Here is a 26,743-nt window from a genome sequence, read left to right on the forward strand (position 1 = left end):
AAGAGCCAGGCCAAGGGAGGGCGTCGAAAGGTAAGGAAGACGAGTCGGGAACTCCAGGTAGGCGGATCCCAGCCGCCATTTTCCTCCCCTATTCCTCTTTTCCACGGCTCGTGTCTTCCCCCGAGGATAAGTCGAGACCCGAACAAGGATGGGGGCGAGGGAGCAGGGGGCGAGAACGTTCAAGTCTTCCCGGGGCAGGGCAGCAGCGAAGGGACTGCGGGCTACCCGTGGCCGGGCGGAGGAAAAGGACAGCACAGAAAACAGCGGGCCAGGGGTCGCCAGCGGGCCAGGTCTACCCCCGGCCCCCGACGCGGGGGTAGCGCGGCCGGGCGCCATCTTATCCCTCTACCCGACTCTGTGCCCCCCAACATGGCAGCTCCCCCGGGCCGCGGCCGCTCGCTCCTCCCGCTCCACAGCGGGGTATCCCTCCCGCTGGGCACCGCGGGCACTCGAGGAACAAGGGGAAGGCTCGCCTCGGCGCCACCCGTCCGCGGCTGCCCCGTTCGGGCCGGGATGTGCCGCGGCGGTGAGGGCGGGGGCTGTGGGAAGGGGCGCGCGGGAGAAAATGGCGGCGCGGCGGGGGCGCGCGAGGGGAGCCAGCACTCACGTCCTGCTCCGCGCGTGGCTCCTCCGCAGCGCGACACAGGCGGAACTGACGCGGCTCGGAACGCCCGCCCCGGGCCGCTCACGTGGGGCGGCGGGGGCGGCTTTAAAGGGGACGCGGCCCCCGGCGTCGCCCGTTCCCGCCTCCCCTGAGGGGCGCGGACGGGATCGTAGTGCCGGAAACGCGACTTTGCGGGATCTCAGAAAATCCCGAGCTGGCAGGCACCCGCAGAGGACATCGACTCGAGCTCCTGGCCCTGCGCAGGGCACCCCAAGAGTCATACCCTGTGCCTGAGAGTGTTGTCCGAACACTTATTGGTGCTGTGATCACCCCTCTGGGGAGACTGTTTTAGCGCCCTACCACCTTCTGAGTGAAAAACCTTTTCCTGGTATCCGGCCTAAACCTCCCCTTACTCGCCATCGAATCCTGTCGCTGGCCACGAGCGTGAAAAGATCTAAACCTGCCCCTTCGCTTCCCCTCGTGAGGGAGCTGTAGACTGCGATGGACATTAGGAAGAATTTCCTCACAGAAACACAATAGTATGGGCTAGAAAAACTGGACATGGCACTTGGTGCCATGGTCTGATTGACCTGGTGGTATTGAGTTGTAAGTTGGACTTGGTGGTCTCAAACGTCTTTTCCTAATTGATTCTGTCGTTCTCTGTAGTATCCCCTCAGTCTTCTCAAGACTGAAAATAAAACCCTACAATAATTTATAAATAGCAGGGTTTTTTCACGCTCTGCAGCAGTTCCTCGAGGCCGCTCGGAGCCGCGCGGGCAGTGGCGTGAGGCGGGCTGTGGCTGCGCTGGCTTTGCATAGCGAAACCGCAGCTGGGGCGCCCCTCCCGATGCTTCCCCTCCCGATGCTTCCCCTCCCGATGCTTCCCCTTCTGATGCTTCCCCTTCTGCCACCGGATCACCCTCCTGCCACCGGTGCCCCGGGTTTCCTTCTCTCACCGCGGAGATCTGTAGCTGGAGACCAGGCAGCAGCAGGGCACCTGTCCGGGCAGGCGCCACGGGGATGGAGCACCGGGGATGGAAGGTTAAAGCTGTCTCAGCGCCTCTTTTAAACACCTACATTTTAAAAGTTGTGCAAATAAAGAGCCTTCAAAACATACTGGCAATGCTGATTTTTCTCTGTAGCGTGTTCACACGGTGATGGATCCAGAGCACCCTGCTGAGGAGGGTTTGACAGGGCTTAGTTTACCTAAATGAGTTCTATTTCTGAGACACACCAAAATAGAAGGGAGGCGAGAAAGGGGCCTTCAGCTTTGTAAGAGGCGATTTTTAGCAGCCTTTGCAGATTGCAATAGGCCAGGCATGCTGTCAAAGCACCAAGTGCCTTCATGAAATCTCTTCTGTGTTACCTCTTACCTGTCAACTTACCTCTTGAGCCTTTCAGTTTATGATTAATGTAATGTTATTAATATATAATGAATATAATTAATTTAATGCTATTATTAATATTAAAACCCAGTCATGATTCACACAAAACTAACACAGCTTGCTCCTATTTGTTGATCACTGTTTGCAGCAATGGATCATGTGTTGTGAGCAATGACAATTCTTCAGACACCCAGTACAAGTTCAGTCCTTTTCTCATTCTTACTAACTCTAGACTTATGCTTTTGCTACCATGTGAGTACAAGCTTTTTGTAAAAAGTGCAAGCAAACCATAAAAAATAGGAAGTGGACTGTAATCCCAGGCCTAGATTCCAGATAAAATTGATACAGGCTGAGTGAGGTAGTGGTTGACCAGCCTTCATAATTATTAATAAAGTGTTGAAAAGCAAAGGTCTATGGCTTTTTTTTAATTGCAAAGATCTCTGTTTATTAATATGGACCAGAAAGATAAATGTAATGTTTCTAGAGGGAATAATCCTCCAAAATCAACATAAGCAGCTGCAAGTTCTAAGCAGTGTTTCTGAAAAAGTAATCAAAGGAGGTGGTCAATGAGGTTTTCAGAGGGGATTCATGAGGTCCTTAGAGCCCTCATAATAAAGTAAACTGGCTTTTGCTGTGAGAAGTAGCTTTCACTTCTTCACATTAATAGCAGGAAATAGGAAGTCTACAAATCTAAATAATCCTTGATAGCTTGCAGTTTCACAATGTCATGTAGATCACAAAATGAGAAGAAAATTAGAAAAAGATACAATTCTTACTACATCTCTGACCTTTGAAAGATAAAAATACAGTTGTTTATACAAACAGGTCAAAGGACAGTAAATGATATGCAGGGGATATAGTAATCATCACCACTGCACCAGCACCTGGCTTGTCAAGCCATGTAGTTGTAGAAGACGAACAGATAGAGCATAACACTTAATGTTTAACTCCAGCAACAAGATCACCTCAAAATAAGGACTATTAAGTTGTAAAAAAAATAATTTACTTTTTTCAACTAATTGACACTAACTTTTCATGTTAGAAGCATAATAAGAGTTCAGGTGTTTGTAATCCCTGAACTTTATATGCTTTGCTTTGCTTTGCTTTCTTACAGGTCAAGACTTGGTACACAAAGAATGTTCAGGTTTTAATCAAATCATCAAGGAATTGTTTATTAAAATCAACAATTCTTTATGCATTTTTAATCGATTCTTTCAATTTACATAAATGGAACATACTAAAAGAAACATTTTCTGCTGGCTCTTAATGAGTTAATTTCTCTCACCTGCAGTATTTCCTCCAAAGCAAGCACCAAGTTTGCTTTTATAGCTGAATTCCTAAATAGCAGGTCAATGAGGGGAAGGGAAGTTTTGCAGCAACTAGGATTTCATATTCTGCTTGTAAGGAATGATACATTTCTTTGAGAAATATTCTGGTCATTGAGCGTAACGGTGGTTTGAGCTTTTGGTGAATTACCTTCACTATATTTTACTCTATTTAGAAGAGAAGAAAAAAGCTACTAAGAAAAAATGCTGGCTGTAGAACAGTGGGAAAGGAGCCATAATGTTTCCAAGGTAAATCTCTGCTGTTACCTTCTGAGTGAGTCATCTATCCCCCCAAGGGGTATAGTTCACTTTCTAAGCTTAAAATAGACTTTTGTAACGAGTTTGTTCCTTCATCAGATGCTTTCCTTCTGTAGCTGCCTTAAAAGGGCTTAAATTCTTCTAGTTACTGCCTGTTTGCCTCATTTCATATCCCACATGTCCTCGGCAGAGAAGAATGTTGAAGCATTAGTTTTTTCTTCAGTAAGAGATTTTAGCATGCAGATTTGAATGGGAATGCTGAAAAATACATGCTAGGGCTTCTGATCACATAGCAATTACTAACTGCAAAGATGACTCCTCTAGTTAGAAGCAGTAGCGCTAGCAAGAAAAGCATTTTGGGGCAAACCTTAAGTGGGACAGCTTTTAAAGATTTGGTGCATGTTCTTACTAGTTTAAAAGGTCGAAGAATAAACCTGCCATGAAAGGGGAGGTTAGCTTATAATATTGGCAGTAGTTTTATTAAAGTGTCAGGAAAGAAAGAGTAAGGGATGCTACCACACAGTGGTTTTGTTTGTGGAACTGGAACTGGTTTGTCTCACATGTGTATCATGTAATTTGAGTTCACATCAATACTAGCATAACTTTCTATTATGCTTGAGAAGCGGGGATTTTTTAATGTTGCAATTTAGTAACCTAAATAGTAATAACTTCCATCAGTGGTTTAATAGGTCTGTTGTTATGGTCACTGTACAACGTCTAAACCCCGTCATTAAAAGTAACACTTTTTTTGCTTTAATAATTCAAAAATGTGGAGTCTTTACTGCTTAAAAAAAATGTAATTTCACTCTACAATAAGAAAGTTGATAAGCTGGTGAATTTCTTGTCTTTCTAGCTATCTGAAATAATTTCCAGGTGAGAAGATAGCACTGGTCTCCATATGCTGATTGTAAATCTCTTTCAATCTAGAGCATTTACAAAGAGAGCACTAAGTCTTAAATTACCTTTTCGGGAAATAAGAGCAGCTTTTGTTAACATGGTCTGTGCTGTGTTGAAAAGCTTTCACCTTCTGCTGCGTGGCCCTGCCCTCTGGTGGGCACTCAAAGGCTGGCTGAGAGCCTGTTTTTATGTAAAGTGGAAGGCTGCCTCCAAGAAATCTTAACTAATCTTACTTAGCAAATCTTGAGATTTAAAAAAAAAAAAAGTTTTCCCTATTGTGTTTCAGTTGCAGTTTTACAGTCCTGTGGCAGCAGCAGAGGCATTATCACATGTATCTTCGGATATTAAAGTAAAATAGTAGAATTGATGACACTTGCTTGTTATTGTATTACTTTCTTCTTCTCAGCATATTTTGGAGATCTCTTCTCATACAGTTGAAATGAAGGTCAAAAATGTGTTTTCCTGAATGCTAGCTTGCTTGCCATTTTTGTCTGTGATATTTTTAGACACTTTGAACTTTACACAGATAGAGTATCTGTTGTATATCATTCCAAATTAAAGATTTGTGTTCCAGCATACGTTTTCATTCTGGAACTTCCTGGCTGTTCTTCTGTAATCTTATTAGGATTAGGGATAGAGAAGTTTCTTTTTCCTATTAAAAAAAAAAAACCTTTTCCATGTTTGACTAAAGCTTTTTTTTTGTCTTTCTCCATGTGCCACAGCTTGCATTTTATCATTCCATATATTTTCCTTCCATTTAAAGATATAGAAATCAGTAAATGTCAAAATGCCCTTAAGAATCTAATCTGAATTTGGTATTGGTTTAACTTTGAAGCAATCTGATGTCTTAAGGATATAGAATCTTGTTTTATAACACACTGAGGTTTTTTAAGTATAGACCATGAATCTGATCCTGCAAGCTAGTAGTAGCAGAAATAGATGTTATATAATGGTTCACAAAGTCACCAGGAAGCATCAGGCTCTTATTAGGAAACTGCTGGGGGAAAGACCTGTATAATACTAGTGTTTTCAGGTATTTTTCCCAAGGAGAAAGGAAACCTTGGATTTTTTTTTTTTTTTTTTGTCCCATTTAAAAATGACTTCTCATAAACTATGCTATAGTCTTTTCAAAGTTATATGTGCACTCAAAATGCAAAATTCACACAGGAAAGTAACCTGAAACTTCTCCTGAAATTGCAGGTGCATTGGGCTGCCAGATGGGAGCTTATGCTCAGAAATATGCAGGGCTGAAATCATAACATAAAGGGTGTAGTATTTTAATTTTAACTACTAGAAACTACTTGGATGAAGAAAAGTTATGAAACCTAAGTCAAAAATCTCAGTTGTGAGTAAGAAAGCCTTGCATTTTTGTTGGGGTTTTTTTCTGTTTGTTTGTTTTTCATGGAGACAAAGTTGAAAAGAGGGTAAATATTCCAAGTTTATTTGGAACATTATCATACAATACATATCAATAGTAGTATATATTAATACTGTTGATATACATCTGTGGAGAGAGTCCACAGGAGCATCACTGAGTTGATCAGAGGAATTGGAGCACCACCCCTATGAGGAATGGGTGACTGAATTTGGTTTGTTCAGCATGGGGAAGGGAAGGCTTTGAGGTGACCTAATTGGGGCCTTCCAGAAGGGAGGCTACAGGAACAATGGAGAGAGGCTGTTTAGAAGAGCCTGGAGAGACAGAACAAAGGGGAATGGTTTCAAACTGAGTGGGTTTAGCTTAGATATGAGAAAGAACTTCTTTACTGTGAGAGCGATATTGCACTGCAAAGGTTGCCCAGGAAAGTTGTGGGTGCCTCATCCGTGACAAAGTCCAGGACAGGTTAGATGGGGCTCTGAGCAACCAGGACTAGTGAAAAGTGTTCCTGTCAATGGAAGGGGAGTTGGAATCAGAGGATCCTTAAAGTCCCTTCCAACCCCAGCCAATCTGATTCTGTCATTCTGTGACGTTCATAAAGTTCATCTCATAAAAATAGCAGGCCTACCTACTTTGCAAAAAATAGCTTTAGTGATGCAGTGATAATAGGTATGTGAATGTCTGTGTGTGTATAGATGCTTATATTTTTAATGAAACATGTATTGAATAGTGTCTATTTATCAGGATACTTGAAGGTATAACTGAAAAAACTTGAAAGACAGAGGAACAAAAAAAGTTTGTCTTCTTGTCCAAGTTGCATGATCCAGTGGTCTAATTATGAACAATATTTAACAGAAGTAAGGATAGATATAGGCATTTATGTAAATCATAAATCTATTTATAATTTGTATATCCTGAGTCAATTGAGATTTTCATGACAGAGGTCATATCCTCTAAGTTATTCTACAGAAGGTTTCTGTAGAGTCTTCTCCTTGAGTACTGTCCCATGGAACTATGGATTAAGGCTTTTCTTTCCTAATTTACAGCAACTAAATATTCACCCAGTAGCCACTTTCTTCCCAGAAAAGCACTTTGGATAGAACCACGAAGATTTCTTTTACTGTTGTGCTTGATTAGGACAAGAACGAACAGGAGGTACAGTAATATTCAGGTGCTATGCAAAATTAATAAAAATTACCAAAAAATTATGTTCAGTTAATTGGGAAGGATGGTTGGCATTGGAAATAGCTGTAATTCATCTGCAGCTGCAATAATGTAAGCTATGAGATGAGAAAGTACTTTCATCTTTTATGAAGAATAATATCCTTGCAGTCCTACTGCTGATGACCACAGCTATTGTGGGGTGTGGGAATCCCTGCTTTTGTTAGGACTGCAAGAGGACATCCCAAACAGGTATATTTTGATTACAAAAAACAAGGCTTAAATTACAGAAAATAAAATTATATATGAAATTTACTTTTTACTGTATCTTGTGTTTATTAATAGTTTTATAAGCCTTGATTAGTTTATGAATTATGCACATTGTAGCACAAGCAAAATACATAAATGGGATGAAAGTATTTAAGCATAATAGTTTTGCTTTGTTCAGAGTTTTGGGGGACATCTGATGCTCAGAGGGCAGGATTTGCCGGAAGGAGCGGCAGAGCCATGGGGAACGGACGCTCTTTCGGTGCCTTTGATCGGGAGGTCACTGCACTGGCCACAATGTGCTGCCTAGAGCGTTTCAGGAGTGATCTCACGGACTGCTGGCTTCTGGAAAAGTCACAAGAATGGGCCTGGTGTGGGTGAGGCTGTCGCAGCGCTGCATGTGCAGTAAGCACACAGGAGCTACGGCGGGTTCTGCACACCGTATACACATATTTATGTCTATGCGTGAATGTGCCCTATGGGCGCCCCGAGCGCGGCTCCCCATGGCCGGCCAGCAGGACTACAGCTCCCAGCGGCTCCTGCGCACATCCCGCGCCTGCGCACATGGTCCCAGGGGCGCAGGCTGCTCCCTGTTCCTTGAACGGGAACCCGGCTGCGATCGGACTACGTCTCCCAACGGCCCCCGCGCACATCCCGCGCCTGCGCAACCGGAGCCGGCCCGGCCGCACTCCGCCGTTGTCGCCGTTGTCGCCGTCGGTGGGTGGGTGGGGGAAGGGAGCGAGCGGGAGGAGGAGGCGGGAGGGGGGGGAGAGTTGAGAGTTCACCCGCCGCCGTCGTCGCTGCCAGGCCGGACTCATGATTCCCATATGCCCGGTAGTTTCGTTCACCTATGGTAAGCGGTGCTCGGCGTGTCCGTGCTTGGGGAGAGGGCGACGGGCGGGGGTCGTTCCTGAGGCGCCGATTCTGACCCGGCGCTCCCGCGCTGTCTCTCTCCCTTGTCCCTCTGTGTGTCTCGTTCTTTCCCCACCGCCTCCTCTCGCCGGGCCTCCTGTCATGGCCCCCGCCGCCGCCGCCCCTCGGTCGCCGCCGCCGCAGTGCCCAGCCGGCTGGGGGAAGATGCCAAAATGGCCACCGGCAACTACTTTGGATTCACCCACAGCGGGGCTGCTGCCCAGTACAGGTGAGCACCGCCGCGACTCCCCGGGACCCCCCCAGGGCCCCGCTGCCCGGCCGGGACCCTGGGCCACTCCCGCCCCTTGCCCCGTGCCGTGGGTTGTGCTCGGACCCGCGGCTGTGTGTTCTCATCTCCCTGTGTGCCTGGGGGTGGGAGGTGGGGCCGGCCACCGCCGAGGAGGAGGAGGAGGATGATCAGCAGCAGCATCGGGTCCCCAGGCCCTTAGATTAAAATGGCCACTTGCAGTCAGTCAGTCAGCAGCGCCGGCGAGTCACCGTGTGCCGCCTCCAGGCCCATCTCCTGCCTCAGCTTCGGGGAGCACTGGCCTTGCTCCCCAAAGCTTTGTTGTCACTGTGGGAGCCCAGAATCCCTTCTGACATGGGTTGAAAACCAGCCTAAGGGAGACTGGATGGATCAGTGAAAGATGGAGCAATGGAAAATAGCAGGGGACTTAATCCAATTGAAGTAATGTTATTATTAATGTGTCTAAGAAAGTGGACAGGTGTAATTTCTGACATCATATTACTTAACTTGCTAACTACAGCCAGGAGCATCTTTGCAATTTTGGCTTGTATTGGAGTGACACCTTAAAGTCTACATTTGAATCTTATGTTGCTCATTCCATAAATCTGCAATAAAGACCTTCCTCAATGCCTAAGTTGTGGTGAATAAAATAAAACCCAAAAGAATAAAGGAAATGCATCAGAGATTATTAACAAATTAATGCAGAGGTGTGCTATACCTAATAAAAATTGCATGCCTTATATAATATTAGGAATGTGCACTTTTGTGGAGGTCTGGGAATAACTCAGTTTTTTCCATTGATTTTTTTCATGGAAATGAATGTGAAGTACATTGAATTTAATTTACTCTGGTGTTTAATAGAGGATTAAATTTAGCTAATCTTCTAGTTCCTTTGGGTGCTCACAGTGCGTGTATGTGTTTACATTTTACATGATGGTTATAGTGAATATAGGGGACATATATATAGAACTTCCTTTTAAGTATAATGGTTAAGTGAATAATAAGCTAAGATCTGTATGTCTGCAGTTTCGAAGTGCAGATGAATTTTGAAAATCATCTTTTATTGAAGGGCTGAGGTGATCTTTAGACTAAAGATCCTGAACAATTCCTTTGAAGTTGTCTAATTGGAAAACCTATCAAGTTTAATAGGTGATCCTATGTGTGTTTTTGAGAAAATGGAAAACCAATCAAAAGAACCTTTTTCATTTGCTATCATAAGTTTACGATACTGTTTAACTTGCTGTCTGTTAAAGACTCTACATCCTATAAATGATTTGTGTGTTTACCACATCTGGAAGTGAAGACACGACCTTGTTAGGTCCTTACTGGTGTGTTTACAGAGTGCTGCAAATAATGTTTTCCACTCCGGTATATTTGAGAAGGAGATGGTGGTGGCAGGGGAAGATGGTAAGATTTGATTTTACAACAAGTCTTTAAATTTTTTTCAAGTATTTGAAGTGACAGTTCAAGGAATAAAAAAATTGTGTTCTTGGAAACCAGGACAATAAATAAACAAACAAATGTTTTTCAGCCTTCTTAATGCATAGGTGAGCCTCATAAAGCTTGAAAAATCAAAGGTGTTTCTGGATGCTGAGCTAACCTATGGATTCTTAAAAAGTTGCATAAAGTAACAAGTTGTTTTATGAGAAAAAAATTACACTTGCAGTTTAAGTCTTTAGTTCTTTATACATACACCATTTGGAAGTTCTGACACTGCATTTTTTATAGGAACAAACAGAAATTTTCATAATAAACACAATATCAGTCACATTTTTAAAGGTTCTCTCTTGCCAAAATGGCTGTGAAAAATTCTGATATGTTGGAAGAATATTAGTCTGCAATTTTAGATGACTCAGTGCTCACTAATGATAATAATCAGAATTTTATTGAATTCAGCACTTAGTTAAAAAATTTGTGCAATTCTTTTTAGCATACACACCTTTCTTGTAATATCTTAGAGTATGAATATCTCAAAATATATCAAGTCTTCATCTGGAAACATGCAGAGAAAATAAAAAGCCTAAACTTTGCATCAGAAAGAAGAGAGTCTAAGTAGACTCTTTAATTTCAAGGAATAGAACAGACTCTTTCAGTTGGAAGGGACCTCCAGTCATTGTCCAGTCACTTGCTTGCCCACTCAGGGCTGGCCAAGTTCCAGCACGTTGTTAAGGGCACTGTCCAAATGCCTTTGAACACTGACAGACTGGGGCATTGACCACTTCTTTAGAAGCTGTTGCAGTGCTTGACCACCCTTTCTTTAGAGAAATGCCTCCTAATGGCCAGGAAAGTTCTGTGCAGCTGTGAACTGCTCCCTCATGTCCTGTCCCTGGATTACAGGGAAGAGAGCTTGGCACCTCCCCTGTTCAGGAAGCTGCAGAGAGCAGTGGGGTCACCCTTCAGCCTCCCTTTCCCCAGACCAGACAAGCCCAAATTCCTCAGCCACCAGTTTCCGGCCCTCCCACCAGCTTTGTTTTCCTCCTCGGGACACCTTCAAGGACCTTGCCATCCTTCTCAACCTGCAGGGCCCAGCGAGACTATCCCCTCTCTGGGCCAGCTGTGCCGTGCTCAGTGCTCTGGGATGGGGTTTGTTGGGATGGGGTTTGTCCTTGGGGCTGCCTGGGCACTGCTGACCCACCCTGAGCACAGCACCAGCCAGCCCCACCTCCCTCTGCAGCTGTCCAGCCACTCCTCTCCCACTTCATCACTGTGCTTGGCATTACCCCATCCCAGGTACCGAATCCAGCATCTGAAGTTGGTAAATTTCACTCCATTAATGTCTGCCCAATGCTCCAATATCTCTAGATCCCTCACCAAGGCTTCTTTCCCTAAAGAGGATCCACAGGATTGCTCAGTTTGCATCATTAGCCAAGCTGCTAATGGTGCACCCAGCTCTTGGTTGCCAGATGTTGCCTTGTTCAATACAGCCCTTTGCTGCTGTCCAGCGAGAGCACTGTGAATCTGCTCATCCCATAGCTGAAGAACTTGTTGGAAAAGGATGCTGTGAGGGATAGTTTTAGCTGCTTTAGTCAAACTGGAACTGCATCCACTGCCTTCCATTCATCCAGAATGCAAGTGACCTTATGATAGAAGGACTGGTTGGTTAAACAGGACTTTCCTTTGTGAAACTGTGTTGATTGTGGGAGATGTTTTTTAACAATGCTTTCACCTTCCAGTAGCACTTAGTATCTCCATAGTTTTTCTAGGAGCTGAGATTACACTAATAATTCTCCAGTTCTGTTTCTTCCCTCATGTCTTTGTAAATGGGGATTACACTGGCAAGCTTCCAGTCAGCAGTGACCTGCCCAGACTCCTAAGGCCTTCAGTAGATGATTGAGAGGTCTTGCTGTAACAGCTGCTGTCCCATTCAGTACTCTGGGGTGAATCCCATCAGGGCCCACAGAGATGTGGGAGCATTCAGCTTATAAGCTGGTCCCTCAGAATTAGAGTATTCACAGTTGTGGATCTCTCACTCAGAAGACTCAAAGGAAAAAATTGCTCTATATAGTGATTGCTGAAAGGTGCTTTTAAGGAAAGTTTCTGTATTTAATTCTAGACTTCTTGTAGACTGGTATAAACTCTGAATTGCAGTTCCTTAAAATGACAGTATTCTATTTTGTGTTATTAGTAGTGAATCATAGGATCATAGAATATCCTGAATTAAAAAGGACCCACAGGGAATATCAAAGTCTTAACTCCTGGCCTTACAGAGGACATCCCCAAGAATCACACAATGTGCCTGAGAATATTGTCTTAAATATTTCTGGAACCCTGTCAGGCTTGGTAGTGTAACCACTTCCCTGGGGAGCCTGATCCAGTGCCCAGCCACCCTCTGGGTGGAAAAACCTTTTGCTGATACTCAAACCAAACCTCTCCTAACGCAACTTGAGTCTCTTCCCTTGAGTCCTCTTGCTGGTGACCACAGAGAAGAGATCAGTGTCTGCCCCTTTGCTTCCACTTGTGAGGATGTTGAAGGCCACAGTGAGGTCTCCCTCAGTCTCCTCCTGGCTGAACAGACCAAATGAGCTCAGCCACTCCTCACATGGCTTCCCCTCCAGGCTCTTCAACGTCCTTATAGCCCGCCTGTGGACACTGTCTTACAGGTTAATACCTTTACAATATTGTGACACCCAAAACTGCCTCTAGCACTCGAGGTGAGGCTGCCCCAGTGCAGAGCAGAGCAGGACAATCCCCTCTCTTCCTGGCTGCTGATGCTGTGCCTGATGCCCCCAGGACAGGGTTGGCCCTCCTGGCTGCCAGGACACTGCTGGCTCGTGTTCAACTCACCATTGACCAGGAGCCCCAGGGCCCTTTCTGTGACACAGCTTTCCATCCTTTCCTTTCCTTCCCTTCCCAGTCTTATATACACATCCAGGGTTGCCCTGTCCCAGGTGCAGAATTTAAACTAAGAAGACAGTGGAGCACAGAAGTCACTGTGTCTCCTGGAATCCCAGCTCCATGGCTATGGTGAATCATTTAAATACTTTGTCACCCTTCACATGAAAAAGAAATTAAAATCTGTCCAAGTCTTAACATTAAATACTGATATTTGAAGTGGTTAAAAAGTTCAGGTTGATAGATGCTTAGGTGGTAGATACTGGAGTTGGAAAATTCAGGAGTACTGGGTTGTTGCTGTTCAGCCCCAGCCCGTAGTTCTGGGGTGGGGGGGTACTATACAACCTCTTGCTCACTTCCTGCTCACCCTGGATTGAGATAGGAACAGTTCATAGTTGAAATAAAAGAAAGTACAATAACATGAATTATAGTTCTAATACTAATAAAAGTAATAGTAGTAGTGAAGGGATTAGGGGGAATAAATCTTAAGAGGAGAAAGCAATGCACAACACAATTGCTTATCCCCTGCTGACTAGTGTTCAGCCTGTTCTCCAGAAACAATACACAGCTCCTGGCCAACTCGCCCTAGTTTATACATGAATGCATGATGTTCTATGGCATGGACCCTTTGTCCAGTTCGGGTCAGCTCTCCTGGCCATGTTTCCATCCAGCTTCTTGTGCACCTGCTCACTGGCAGAACAAAGGAATTGAAAAGTTCTTGACTGGGAGTGAGCCCTGCTGTGGAGCAGCTAAACCATAGCTGTGTTACCAGCATAATTCTCATCCTAAATCCAAAACACAGAACTGAACCAGCTACTAAGAAGAAAATTAATTCTACCCCAGCCAAAATCACAATGAGCATGCAGAACTTCATAATATTTATTGTTGTGACAGTATAATCAGTAAAGTTCCTTCAATTGACTAGATAAGAGGAATAGATTACTGTATTTATTAGTTCATAAATAGTAATTTTCATAAAACATACTTGAAATCTTGTTTCATATTTAATCAAAGACAGCAAAGGAGCTAAGTGCCCTTTAAACCTGTAAATAATGTATTAGAAGCATTCTTGTTCCTTTCAGTGTTATTGCTGCGTAAAATTTCCTGTTGCCCTACTAATTTAAAATGCTTTGTGTGCATTACCCAGTAATAATGTAATGATTTACTGAGGAAAGCATTAGATTATGCAAATAGCAATGCAGGAAATTTCCCTGAACAGGACCTTTACAGTTTGTGCTTTCTGCTAGTGGTGGCATTGGGGCCTAGGGTTATAAACTTGCATGCAATGCAAACCTCATTTGTTACTTACTGAAGTGACTGTACTGAGCCATCTGTTTAGGAGCCTGAAATAAATGTGGAATTTGGTAGTACTAGTCATCTTGTTGTGTGTGTGCATATCATGTACCTCACTTGAGCCACTGTGTGACTACTCAGTTTGAAATTAACACCCTAATATTGGCTTGTCTTTCCAATGTAAAATAATATTGACCTTCTTGGTTCAGTGCTGGATAGAGGTATAGTTATTATTTTAATCTCAAATTGGGTGGTTAAAATGCTGATGGAGTGATAGGGGCATTGAGTAATGTTTGGACAGAGAAGTGTTCAAATGTGATAGTTTCATTTAATTGAGCGTGTATTTTGGTTTTGGTTTCTGTTAAAAACGTGAAGAATCTTTCAAGTGGTGTGAGTTTCATCTTGGTGGTATTCATACTGTATCTTGCTCTAACAAGACAGAACACTAATGGGAGATGCTTGGGTAGCTAGGAATGATTTATTAACTTTGAATTGCCTTCAAGCAGCTTGAATATTACTGAGTTTGGTGAGCTGTCACAGATAAAGGCAATTTTAGAAGTGCGAGTTCAGAACAGACCACAATGCCTGTGAGTCCAGGTTAAGATGCAATCTTCTAGGCAGTATGGAAGTGAACTCTTGCAATTACAGCCAGTTTGGAATTCAAATGTAGTACACCATGTTACAGCATATTCAAGTAGCATAAAACAACAAAAGAAAGTTAATTGCTATGCATGGATGAGTTGGCTATTGAGAATTGATTTGGGGTGGAGTGTTCTTTTCACAGTTGCTAGTATTTCTAATTTCTTTTGTGTTCAGTATCTGCCCCAGTTAACTCTTCTTGATGTAGATACTAGTTTGAAAAGTACAGAGTCTTTCAGAGATGTTAGGGCTGTCATTCACACAGGCATGCCAGACCAAGCTTAAGGTACCACTAAACATAATTCAGTCTTGTGTTGGTGAAAATAGGATGGTGAAGAGAACAGTGGGTGGGACTTTGCTAGACTTGAGCAGTGAGATAATCAGTTTTACCACAGGATGAAGCTAAAAACTCTGAATGCTTGCTCTGTGTACTTTATGCCCATGCTCTCTTGAGTTCCATCACATCTTGACACCTACATTCGTAGCAGAAGAGACTTCACTTGTGTGGAGCCGATTCTCTTGTGGTCAAGGAGTGCTAGTGTTTAGTGCTGTAGTAAACATGCTGTTTGTTCTAGCTCTGTGTGCACAAGAAGCCTCCATTACTGTTGTTTGTGAGAGGACTTTGATGGACTTCTTTTCAAATCAATGAGGTCCCACTCTCAAAGGAGATACACCAACCTTAGAAAGGCAATAAGGGACTCTGGGTTTGTTAACCTGGGTTGTATACCAGTATTGCAATAGACTGTAATAGGGATCCAGAGAAGGTGGTGAATGAGGGGGAAAGGTGCCTTGAGTCAATGAAGCTTTTGTCATTTTTTGTCATTTTAAGGAGGGAAAGTCTGCCAGCTAGTTGAAATTTACAGCAGGTGCTTGTCTATAGGAACTGAGCACTTTGGGAAGATTTTCTGTTAATGGTATAGCTGTATCCTTTGTAGCCTCAGAATGGGTTGATGGTTATAGGCTTAACTGTGGGGTGTTAAATTATGCATGAAATTTTGTATGCTACTGAAATACCACAGTGGTAGCTTAGAGCATAGTTACATTATTGGTGCTAGAAAAGCAAAGTAGTAACTTAAGGCAGGAAATACAGAATGTTTAAACAATTTAGTACAATTTTCCATACTGGTGAAGTTTCCTTCCTTTTATGGAGAACTTGCCAATTTTAGTGTTTTTTCTGTTTAGCATCTTCATTAATGGTCCAGATGTTAGGGCAGAGTGTACTCTCAGCAAGCTTGCTCATGACAGAAAATGATGAGGAGTGACTTACATGCCAGAGGGTTACAGTGACATCCAGAGGGACTTCAAAAATCTGGATAAAAGGGTTGCCAAGAATCTTGGGAAGTTCAACAAGGGGAAGTGCAAAGCTCAGTATGAAAGAACAACCCCATGAACTCGTACATACCATGGGCCACCCAGCTGGAAAGGAAGAGGACCTGGAGGTCCTGGTGGACACCAGACTTTAATGTGAACCAGCAGTGGGTCCTTGCAGCAAAGAAAGAGAATGGCATCTAGGATGCATTAGAATAAAGTATTACCAGGTGGGTGAGAGAGGTGATCATTCCCCTCTTATACAGTATTAATGAGGCCACACCTGGAGCCCTGTGTCTGTTTTTGGGCTTCAGTACAAGAGAGATGTGGATGTACTGGAGAGAGCCTAAGAGGCCCTGCAAAGCTGCTGAGGAGTCTGCAGCATTTCTCTAATGAGAAAAGGCTGGGAGAGCTGGGACTATTCAGCCTGGAGGAGGGTAAGGGGGACTCTTAATAAGTATAAATACCTGAAGGAAGGCTGCAGAGAGGATAGAGTCAGGCTTCTTCTCAGCGGTGCCCAGTGCCAGGACCAGAGTAATGGGCATAAACTGGAGCACAGGAGGATCCCTCTGAATGTGAAAAAGCACCTTTTGAACACAAGAATCACTGAGTCCTTGTGCATGTGGCCTAGGTAAGTTGTGGTGTCTCCAGCCTAAGAGAGGCTCAGAAGCTGTCTGGGTATAGTTCTGGGTGTTTCACTATAGGTGACGCTGCCTAAGTGGGATTGGATCCCTGATAACCTCCAGAGGTTCTTTCCAATCTCTGCCATTCTGTGATTTTGACAGGGATGATGTTAATAGTTGCTCCTTTTTAAGCAGATGTAACCTCTGAAGCTCAGTCCTTTTTGTTTTGCATATTATCATTCAAGGCTGTTGAATAGACCTGAAAAAAATGAACTTTTTAAAGAAAGCAGTATGGACAGTGGACTGTCTTGTTTGTAGCCAAGAAAAGAGAGTTTTATACAGAAGATATATTACAGCACTGTTACAGGCACCTGCAGTATATACAAGGAACATGGCAGAATTTTATTAGATTTAAATCAGATTGTAAAACTAAATGTAGAGATTATCAAAGAAGAAAGAATGTTTTGAAAACATGAAGCTGTTAATTTTTGAGGTGACTTATTGATAAGTATATGGTTTAGCTATCTAGTGGCAATCAATAATTTGTAATGGCATGGTGCAAATGAGTTTTTAGAACAAGGAAGGGGAAGGGAAAACTCAAAATGGCTACAAAACTGTCTTTTTGAGGCTTTATGTAGTTAAATTATGTAATGTATTACTACTGAAATTTAGCAGAATTCATGAGGGTATAGCACATTTGCATGCCTTCAGGTCTCTCTGGATTCCTAGTAAAATTGCATTAGACTAGGAAAAAAGTAATTTTCCTTAAAGTTCTAAGAAGTTATTAAAATATTGAACATTTTATGCCTGTAGTGACAGGCTCCAGAAATACTGGAGCAAAGTCACTCCTAAAGTACAACATACTGTAGTGTGATATTTCATTTCACCATTTAATGCTGTTTATTTTCAAGTTTGTTTAGGAGATCAAAGCTCACTTTTTTTTTTTTTTTCTGGTTAATTCTAATTTTGGTTTTGTTTTGCTCTGTCCATGTTCCATTAGCACAGCTGAAATTTCCTCTGACCAGTTATTCAGGAGTGCCTCTTCCTAGGTTAGGGTCTGAAGCAGGAGCAGATTGCTCTAACAGTTTTTACAGAACAAGAACATACTTGTTTCAATCATCATGTTCCTGAAAGAACTGCAGAACTGTGTTTTTGCTATTCTGCTATTAATATACTAATCTGTAAAACTTCAAGAAACCTGGCACTTAGATTTCACCAAATATGGTTCCTTAATGCTAAAATGTTCCAATGTTCTTAAAAGGTACAAATCAAAAAATACATCCTAATTAGTGGAAGGTTTTATTCAAGCTACTCATATTTTAAAAAACTATTTTAGAACTTATCTTAAATACTGTGCATGGAAATCACTTATTTAAATTTAAAAAGCCTAACCCCTGGAAGAAATATATTTTTAAAATTGTAATTTCTGGGGAATACTGTCTTTTGGGTAGAGACATATTTGGTTTTAGGCCAGATCCTAACTGTCTATTAAAACAGCACTTGTCTGAAAACTGAAACTGAAAAATCAGAGATGTTCTCTACCTCTTGGAGGAGAATTTTCAGTGTTCAGCAAGATAAACAGAGCTGAAATAGGAGCAGCATTTGTGTGCATGCTTTGCTTGTTAATACAGCAGCATGCTGAAGATAAGCATGTTATGTGCACATGAGTAACAATTAATTTTCTTTTTATTCAAATAAATGATTCAAGTGTGATGAAAAGCAGGGCTTATAGGGAACATTTTCTGTGCTTCCTCTATACATACCCTTTATGTGTTATGTATCTTACTTGGAAATAGGCTGCCTTGTCTTGAAAATGCATTATTCCTCTAACAGTAATTGCCACATGATGTTTCCCCCTCTCTCAACCCCTAAATTATCAGGCTAGCCCAGAGGTCTGAGGCTTTGAGAGAAGACATCAGGAGATAGGTAAAGATTTCCAAAAGAGGCTCTTACCCTGATGTATGTTGTCCAGCTCTCTTTATTTTGTGATGTCCAAGGGAAAGAGCAGGGCAAAGAGAATGAACAGGGCATGTCAGGGGTTTATTTAGGCTTTGGACAGGGAGAGCTTCTTGGCTTTCTGCCAACTCTGTCAGGGCAGGAATGAGGGGTCCAGGGTTGTCTGATCAGAGCCACAGGGGTCCCGGGCAATGGGGAAAAGGCATGTCCTAAGCGCAATATAACAGCCATAGATGGATTATCACATTTCTTAATGCATGACTTACTCAGCAAATGCCTTAATGGTGAAAATAAAGTATCTTACAATCGTCATTCATTTGGCTAAATAGATAGTATTATATCAAAATGTTGTATTTTATGTATATTGCTAACATAAAAAAACACATAAAATTTTCTACTTCTCATTTCATTTTAAATAAAATATCTCCACAGTTTTTTCTAGAAAAGGGCAGTAGCTGGAAATTAAAAAGACAAGGCATAAGTGTATTGCAGAAAAGAATTCAGTATTTATTTCAGAATTGCTCTTAATACTGTGCCATTCTTTGGAAATCCAGATCTTCTTTCAGTGTAGCTGTTAGGAAGTAACTAACAAAAGCTCTCCTGTATTCCATCTAGCAAGTTCTTATCTAAGCTTTTGTGGGGAATAATGCTGCTTATTTGTAAACCTACCTTATATGGCTGTTTAATTGAGACAAACATGTGGTTGTGGAGCTCAAGAATATTGTTTTGCTAAGTGGACACCTGTACTTCATCAATTGCTGTTGACCAGCAATTTCTGGTCTTTACAACGTCTGACTGTTTAAGTGTGCTGCCACCTTTTTTCCTTTTCCCTTTCCCCTTTTTTTTCCCTTTCCCCTTTTTTTTCCCTTTCCCCTTTTTTTTCCCTTTCCCCTTTTTTTTCCCTTTCCCCTTTTTTTTCCCTTTCCCCTTTTTTTTCCCTTTCCCCTTTTTTTTCCCTTTCCCCTTTTTTTTCCCTTTCCCCTTTTTTTTCCCTTTCCCCTTTTTTTTCCCTTTCCCCTTTTTTTTCCCTTTCCCCTTTTTTTTCCCTTTCCCCTTTTTTTTCCCTTTCCCCTTTTTTTTCCCTTTCCCCTTTTTTTTCCCTTTCCCCTTTTTTTTCCCTTTCCCCTTTTTTTTCCCTTTCCCCTTTTTTTTCCCTTTCCCCTTTTTTTTCCCTTTCCCCTTTTTTTTCCCTTTCCCCTTTTTTTTCCCTTTCCCCTTTTTTTTCCCTTTCCCCTTTTTTTTCCCTTTCCCCTTTTTTTTCCCTTTCCCCTTTTTTTTCCCTTTCCCCTTTTTTTTCCCTTTCCCCTTTTTTTTCCCTTTCCCCTTTTTTTTCCCTTTCCCCTTTTTTTTCCCTTTCCCCTTTTTTTTCCCTTTCCCCTTTTTTTTCCCTTTCCCCTTTTTTTTCCCTTTCCCCTTTTTTTTCCCTTTCCCCTTTTTTTTCCCTTTCCCCTTTTTTTTCCCTTTCCCCTTTTTTTTCCCTTTCCCCTTTTTTTTCCCTTTCCCCTTTTTTTTCCCTTTCCCCTTTTTTTTCCCTTTCCCCTTTTTTTTCCCTTTCCCCTTTTTTTTCCCTTTCCCCTTTTTTTTCCCTTTCCCCTTTTTTTTCCCTTTCCCCTTTTTTTTCCCTTTCCCCTTTTTTTTCCCTTTCCCCTTTTTTTTCCCTTTCGTTTTTTCCCCCCTCTCTTTTATTTTGAAAGTCAGCATTTATTGTTTTGTATCAATAACACTGCTACAGTGTTCTTGCTGTGGGTCTTTAGGCAGTTCAGTTGCTACTTGAATATTCTGCTTTTTGACAAGAGAAATAGAAGTTATCAACAGAAATATGAAAATAATCTAGTTATTTTAGTAGGAAATACAGAGTAGTGTACACCAACACCTTCTGTTTTGAGAGCTTATTCTCAGGGTACAGACTTCTTGTTGCTGATGTTGGCCAAAGGGTAGAGGTTTCCAGGCTAAGTATCTACCTAGCATTACACCGGGTTTTGTAAATCCATGCTGTAGCTTATTTGACTTTTGTGCTGTAGAATTCTGCAGGGAGATCTTCACAATTTTTTGGTGCCTCACTGATCACAATGTAGAGTTTGCAAACAAAACAGTATTTTAAAGTATTTTTCTTATTTCAGAATGACAGTTCTGGGTTTACACAGCAGGGTCCAATATCGATACCATGCAAACAGCCAGTATATTACTCTTATATCTTACTTAAAAAGTATCAGGGCAAAATGTGCACCTGCTTTGAGGAAAGATACTTGCATTTGATGAAAGGAGCTTGTGCACAAGACAGCAATGTGGATAAGGCCAGTTTTTGCTTTGGCCTTTGCTCTGGGGTGAATTAAGCAAGACTGAGAGACAGAATGGCCCCTCACCACCACCCCTAGAAAATCAGATTATCATGGAATTAGAGATATATACTGTGGAGAAACATACATCATCACAGCTCACTGCAATCAGTCTTATCTAGCAGGTTTAATATCATAGTGGTATTTTAAAAGTTGTGCTGACACTAATGCAATAGAAAGATTGGTACTGACACATTTAGTGTCAGTAGAAATTATAATAGATGTTACTCAAATATGTGAGTCAAAGATGTTTAAAAAATACTTGAACACAGTAGTACAGTATTCCTAATAAAGACTTAACCTCTCATTTTCTTGGAGTTATTCAGTTAGAATGTGAAAAATGAGGACAAGTTAAGGACAAGTTACACTGTGGTGTAAAACTACTGAATAGAGGTGACCTTGTTTGGGAAGAGGAAATAAAGAGGATGAGGAAATATTATAGATGTGGAAGTTTAAAAACAGGTAAGGAGGTACAAAACACTTTAGGTAAAGTCCTGCAAATGACATTCTGTAGTTGATTGAAATACATGCCTGCAGAATCTGGAGCAGAACAATTGCATGTGCCTTGCAAACTAACTCTGGATGGGATAGTGAAATGCAGTGACAAAGACACCTGAACAGGAAGATGAGCATGGAACAGTGTATTGTTCCAAGAAAACAGAAATTAAGTCAGCTTTGTAGGGAAGCATTGGTTCTATTACAATCAAAAACACCTAAAGAAATAGGTCTGGTATTAGTAAAATACATTGTTTTTGAATGAAAATTTCTTGTGGAAGATGAGGTATAATAGTAGTACAGCAGAATACAATTGGAAGCTACTCACAGCTTCCTAAATTAAATAATGATTTATTCTGAAAGTAAATTTTAACACTTCAAGAATTGTTATATAAAGTTGAATTGAATTGAGTGGTTAGAAGATCTGCCTTTGTAGGTGTTGGTCTAGAGCTCATTTGGTTTTGAAACTGGAGCTTTCATAAACTAAGGAAAACATTCTTGACGGGATGCTCAAACATCATGTGCTGGTTTTGGCTGGGGTGGCGTTAATTTTTTTCATAGTAGTTGATATTAGGCTGTGTTTTGGATTTGTGCTGAAAGCAGTGTTGATAATACAGGGATATGTTCATTATTGCTGAGCAGTGTCCACAGAGAGTCAAGGCCTTTTCTGCTCCTCACCCCATCCACCAGTGAGGGCCATGGTGGTGCACAAGAACTTGGAAAGGGACACAGCCAGGACAGCTGACCCCAGCTGACCAAAGGGACGTATCTAGCATCAGTCTCAGTGATGAAACTGGAGGGAGAGGGACGAAGGAGATGATGTTCACAGTGATGGTATTTGTTCTCCCAAGTAACTGTTTTTCTGTGATGGAACCTGGCTTTCCTGAGATGGCTGAACACCTTCCTCTTTTCTGGGCATAGTGCCACACCCCAGTGTTTTGTGTGGGGCCCAGAGCTGGACACAGGATTCTAGTCATGGCCTTACCAGTGCCTGAGTACAGGAGAAAAATCACTGCCCTGGTCCTGCTGGCCACAACATTGCAGATACAGGCCAGGATTCCATTGGTCTTCTTGGCTACCTGGGCACACACTGGCAAACTAATGTTTCCATGCTCATGTTCAGCCACTGTTGACCAGCACCCCCAGGTCCTTTCCCAATTGGCAGCTTTCCAGCCATTCTTCCCCAAGTCTGTAATGTAGCCTGGGGTTGTTGTGACCTAAGGACAGGACCTGGCACATGGCCTTGTTGTGCCTCATGTGATTAGTTTCGGCCCATTAATCCATGCTATCTGAACCCTTGTTTTGTTTTGCTTGTGTGTGTGGCCTTTGTCTTTCATATTAAACTGTCTGTTTCAACCCACATGCTTTCTCACTTTTACTCTTCCAGTTCTCTCCCTGCTTCCACTGTAGGGGAATGAGCAAGTGGCTGTGTGGGGCTGAGTTGCCAGCTGGGGTTAAACCATGACACACTGGAACAGGTTGTCTAGAGCAACCTTAGAGCCTCCATTCTTGGAGGTGATCAGCCCCTGACCAGATAAGGCCCTGAGAAACTTCCAGCTTTGAAATAAGCTGTGTTTTGAGCATTGGGTAAGGACAGGTGACTTCCAAATCCTTGTTTAAACCTAAATTATTCTGTGAGTTTTAAACTCCTGCAGGTTAATAAAGCAAACTTAATCAAGTGTATTTGGAAGAGAGCTTGGACTCAAAAATGCTAATTATTAGCATTATTATTATTAGCTAATTATTATAAATAATAATTTATTTTGGAGAAGAAAAGAATTGATGTACAAAGAGAAGTGGCTGCATCAGTGAGTTAGCTTCTTTCTCTGCAGTGGGTGATACCTATTGATGTATTCTTAATTCATAGAACATACAGAGTAGATTGTATAAGGTCACCCCATGGTGTTGAGGGATGTGGTGAAGAGTATGCATGTGGTTTTGATAATGTGCGTAGATCTTTTGGAGACTTATTTATCAAGACTAAGAAGAAATACTTGATGTGGTGCAGTATGAAAAATGACTTAAGGTAGGGATTAGTAAAAGAATTGTAGAGATGGAGCTGGTAGAAGTTACTAGTTTAATTATAATAACTATTGTCAAATAGCAGTAATTGCAGTGGAGTTCACTAGGGATAGGTTGTGACTTTAGTATTTTTACTAGTGTGGCATATTGTGCTATTTGATGTGAGGAAAACAGAGTCAGTACACGGGTAACTTCACAATAATCTGCTCTGAGGAAGCTAGACTGCTGGGAAAGCAGTTGTCTGGAGTAGAGTGGGTGGTGCAGCTGAAACTTAGTATGAAATGATGCATGAGGTTCTTGCCATGTGTGGTCAAAAGAAAACCGATAATATTAAGATAGGTGCACAGATGAAGGAAGAAACATGGTCATAGGACCTGTATTAGCCTTAGAAATCTTAATTACTTGGGCTGTTAATTTTATGCCATGATAAGAAATTTTGCTACTTAGTTGCAAAAGAAATGAAGTTGTCTGTACCATAATCTTGTTAATAGTTCTGCTGGTAATCTTTTCACAATTTTAAATACTGAAGACTATCAGATATCTTTAATCATACATATTCTGAGAACAAAAGCATTTTCTTTGCTTAACTGACTGGTACTGTTACTTTGTAGTGTGTTGTGAGCACTGTATTTTATTTTATAACAGTTTCATGAAATGGGGGGAAAGCCATGCTAGTGCTTCTGCACAAGTCTTTTTTCCCTTTTTTGCTCCGTTTCCATGTATATATATATAAAATCAATATGGGTTCTGACTCTCAGCAGACCTATTTTGTAAGCTGTTGTTTTTTTAACATTTCTGCCACACTAGAATATCACCCCAACAGGAAACCCTCACATTGTTTTCTGCTAGATTAATGAGTTACATCAGTGCACTGAATGCCTTGACAAGTAGCAGAATTAGCATCAGGGATGGAATAAGACCTGGCTTAGCCAGGATTGGTGTTTGGGAGAAGGGAAGACTAAGAGTGGGAGAAGTGTGAAGCAAGTTTTACCTTGTTGGCAATATTAGGCTGTTGATGTGTTCAACTATCATCAGTTAAGCAGTCTGCTGTCTGTTTACTCAGTTTAATGTGATTTTAGTAGATATATATGGCCATGATAATTACCTCAGATTTTGTGACTATTTTACACTTCTGTACTGTTAGTTATGTAGATAATGACACCTAATTTTATAGACTTATATAAAAGACATAGACAAACATAAAAGAGTCTTCCTGAATTTTGTGATGGAGTTCAGTTTGTCATGTTAAGTAAACAGAATTTTCCTGTGAACATCAGGAAGGAGGAATTGCAAGCAGCAATGTGAGGTTCATCAAAGTGGTTTAGGTATTTTCATTTTGTTCTTAGGCTAATAATTGAAAATAACATAAAACATTATTGTATGTACAACCCACACTGAAGTAAAATTTGATAGAATGCAAGTAGTCTTTTAAGCAGTGAGGGACATGTGATGGGAAGAAGGTGGAGTCCAGGCACATAAGTCTATCAGTAGTAAAATTTTCTCTGTTTCTGCTGTGAGAATGGTCTAAGGTCGGGGGAGGGAGCTGCATGTGTGTGGTTTTTTAATTTATTGAAGTAAGTAGGTTCTACTGTAATTGAAGTTACAAAATCAGGTTGTCTAAAAACAAGTAAGAACAAATTACTTAACACAAAGGAGTTGTGGAAGTGTCTTATGTGAAATTAAAAGTATATAGTTATAGCTACTATTGAACAGCAGTGTAGGAAATGTACAAAAATAATCAGAATTATCACTGAATCCCCACTTGATGTCATTGTTCCAGATAGTGATATTTTACCTGCTTCACTTTGTTTGCTTAAAAATCAAAATAACTATTCCAAGCTTCTAATCATAATCCACAGTTATACATCATCATAGGACAATATAATGCAGTTACAGGACAATAATTCTAGTTTCTGTTCAAGTAATTAAACCTTTGAAGCAATCAATTTTTATTTCTGCTGTTAGTATTTGTGGATTTTTAGTAAATTGCCACATATTAGCATCCTACCTGCAAATTTCAGCGAGGCAGATTAGTCTCAGCATGTGCCTGGAAGATTGCCAGAACTCTGGTAGTGGTTTTCTTGCTTGTTGTAATTGTCTGCACTTTTGATGCTTTGTGTTGTGTCAGTGGACTTCTGCTTGAGCAAGTGCGGTCAGCTTCTAAAATTCTGACCATCTGTTGGAGAAGTCCTCTATCAGATATGTGTGTCTAAATAATTACAACAGTTCCAAGCTGATTTTCATGGCCATCTTAAAAATTTAATTGCTTGAATATGGTGTAATGAAAACTTCATGCTAGTACAGGTCAGTAATAAGCTCTCACACAAAAGTAGCATTTTTCTTAATTTGACAGGTGTGTCACTTTACTGAAGAACTACTAAAGCACTTAAAACTTGCCAGTCTGGGAAAGCTAATAGTTTGGGATGCTGCATTATTTTGAATTAAAGATTTGTGTTCCACTACATAGAGGAAACTCAGCACAAACACTCCCCATTATCAAGTATATAATCATCTGCATGAAATATCAGGAACTGTAGAGATAGAACACGGAGTAATGCATACAAATTGAAAGAAGGGACATTTAGGTTAAGTGTTGGGAAGACATTCCTTACTCCGAAAATGTCAAGACAGCTGGAACAAGTTGCCCAGGGAGGCTGTGGGTGTCCCAACCCTGGCAGCATTGGCCTTGAGCAATCTGGTCGAGTAGGTGTTGGCATGGAGGTCTGGACTGGATGCTCTTTAATGTCCCTTCCTGTGCATTAGCATTCTGTGATTGTGTTCTATGTGTCTGTCCACAGAAATTTAAGAATGATACAGCCTTTTTCATGGGGATGGAAGATGGTTAATAAAAGCCATTAAATAAGAGTATGCACAGATAGAAGGCTGCTACAGATCTGTCTGTAGAACAGGCAAAGTATCAATCAAATCTGGGATTTTGAAATGTGTAGGCATTATCTTTGTACATTGGATTAATTATTTACTGTCTTCTGCCAATACAGCCAGCAGCCAGCTTCGGGTGTAGCCTACTCCCATCCAACCACAGTTGCCAGCTACACAGTCCACCAGGCCCCGGTGGCGGCGCACACGGTCACTGCAGCCTATGCCCCGGCTGCAGCCACAGTGGCAGTGGCCAGGCCTGCCCCGGTGGCTGTGGCAGCTGCTGCCACAGCTGCCGCCTACAGCGGGTATCCCACAGCACACACAGCTACAGACTATGGCTACACACAGCGGCAACAAGAAGCTCCACCACCACCACCTCCTGTCACCACGCAGAATTACCAGGTAGGATCCTGCTGTGTGATTTTGAA

General features: G+C 41.8%; 2 protein-coding genes across 5 annotated transcripts in view; one reads left to right on the forward strand and one right to left on the reverse strand.

The window, feature by feature from the left end:
- Window positions 1-696, reverse strand: part of SUB1 (SUB1 regulator of transcription) — an 80,763-nt gene extending 80,067 nt beyond the window's left edge. For all 3 annotated transcript variants that reach the window (XR_013341562.1, XM_031507448.1, XM_021554571.1), the window contains exon 1: window positions 608-696. The gene's annotated coding sequence lies outside the window, so the exon portion shown is untranslated. The remainder of the gene's footprint in view (window positions 1-607) is intronic.
- Window positions 697-8,006: 7,310 nt separating this feature from the next.
- Window positions 8,007-26,743, forward strand: part of ZFR (zinc finger RNA binding protein) — a 47,472-nt gene continuing 28,735 nt past the window's right edge. For both annotated transcript variants that reach the window (XM_021554692.2, XM_021554693.2), the window contains exons 1-3: window positions 8,007-8,125; window positions 8,329-8,413; window positions 26,435-26,717. In XM_021554692.2, the coding sequence (XP_021410367.1) occupies window positions 8,089-8,125; window positions 8,329-8,413; window positions 26,435-26,717 (405 nt within the window). In that variant the 5' untranslated portion in view covers window positions 8,007-8,088. The remainder of the gene's footprint in view (window positions 8,126-8,328; window positions 8,414-26,434; window positions 26,718-26,743) is intronic.

Source organism: Lonchura striata, chromosome Z, assembly GCF_046129695.1.
Source record: "Lonchura striata isolate bLonStr1 chromosome Z, bLonStr1.mat, whole genome shotgun sequence".
Classification (NCBI taxonomy): domain Eukaryota; kingdom Metazoa; phylum Chordata; class Aves; order Passeriformes; family Estrildidae; genus Lonchura; species Lonchura striata.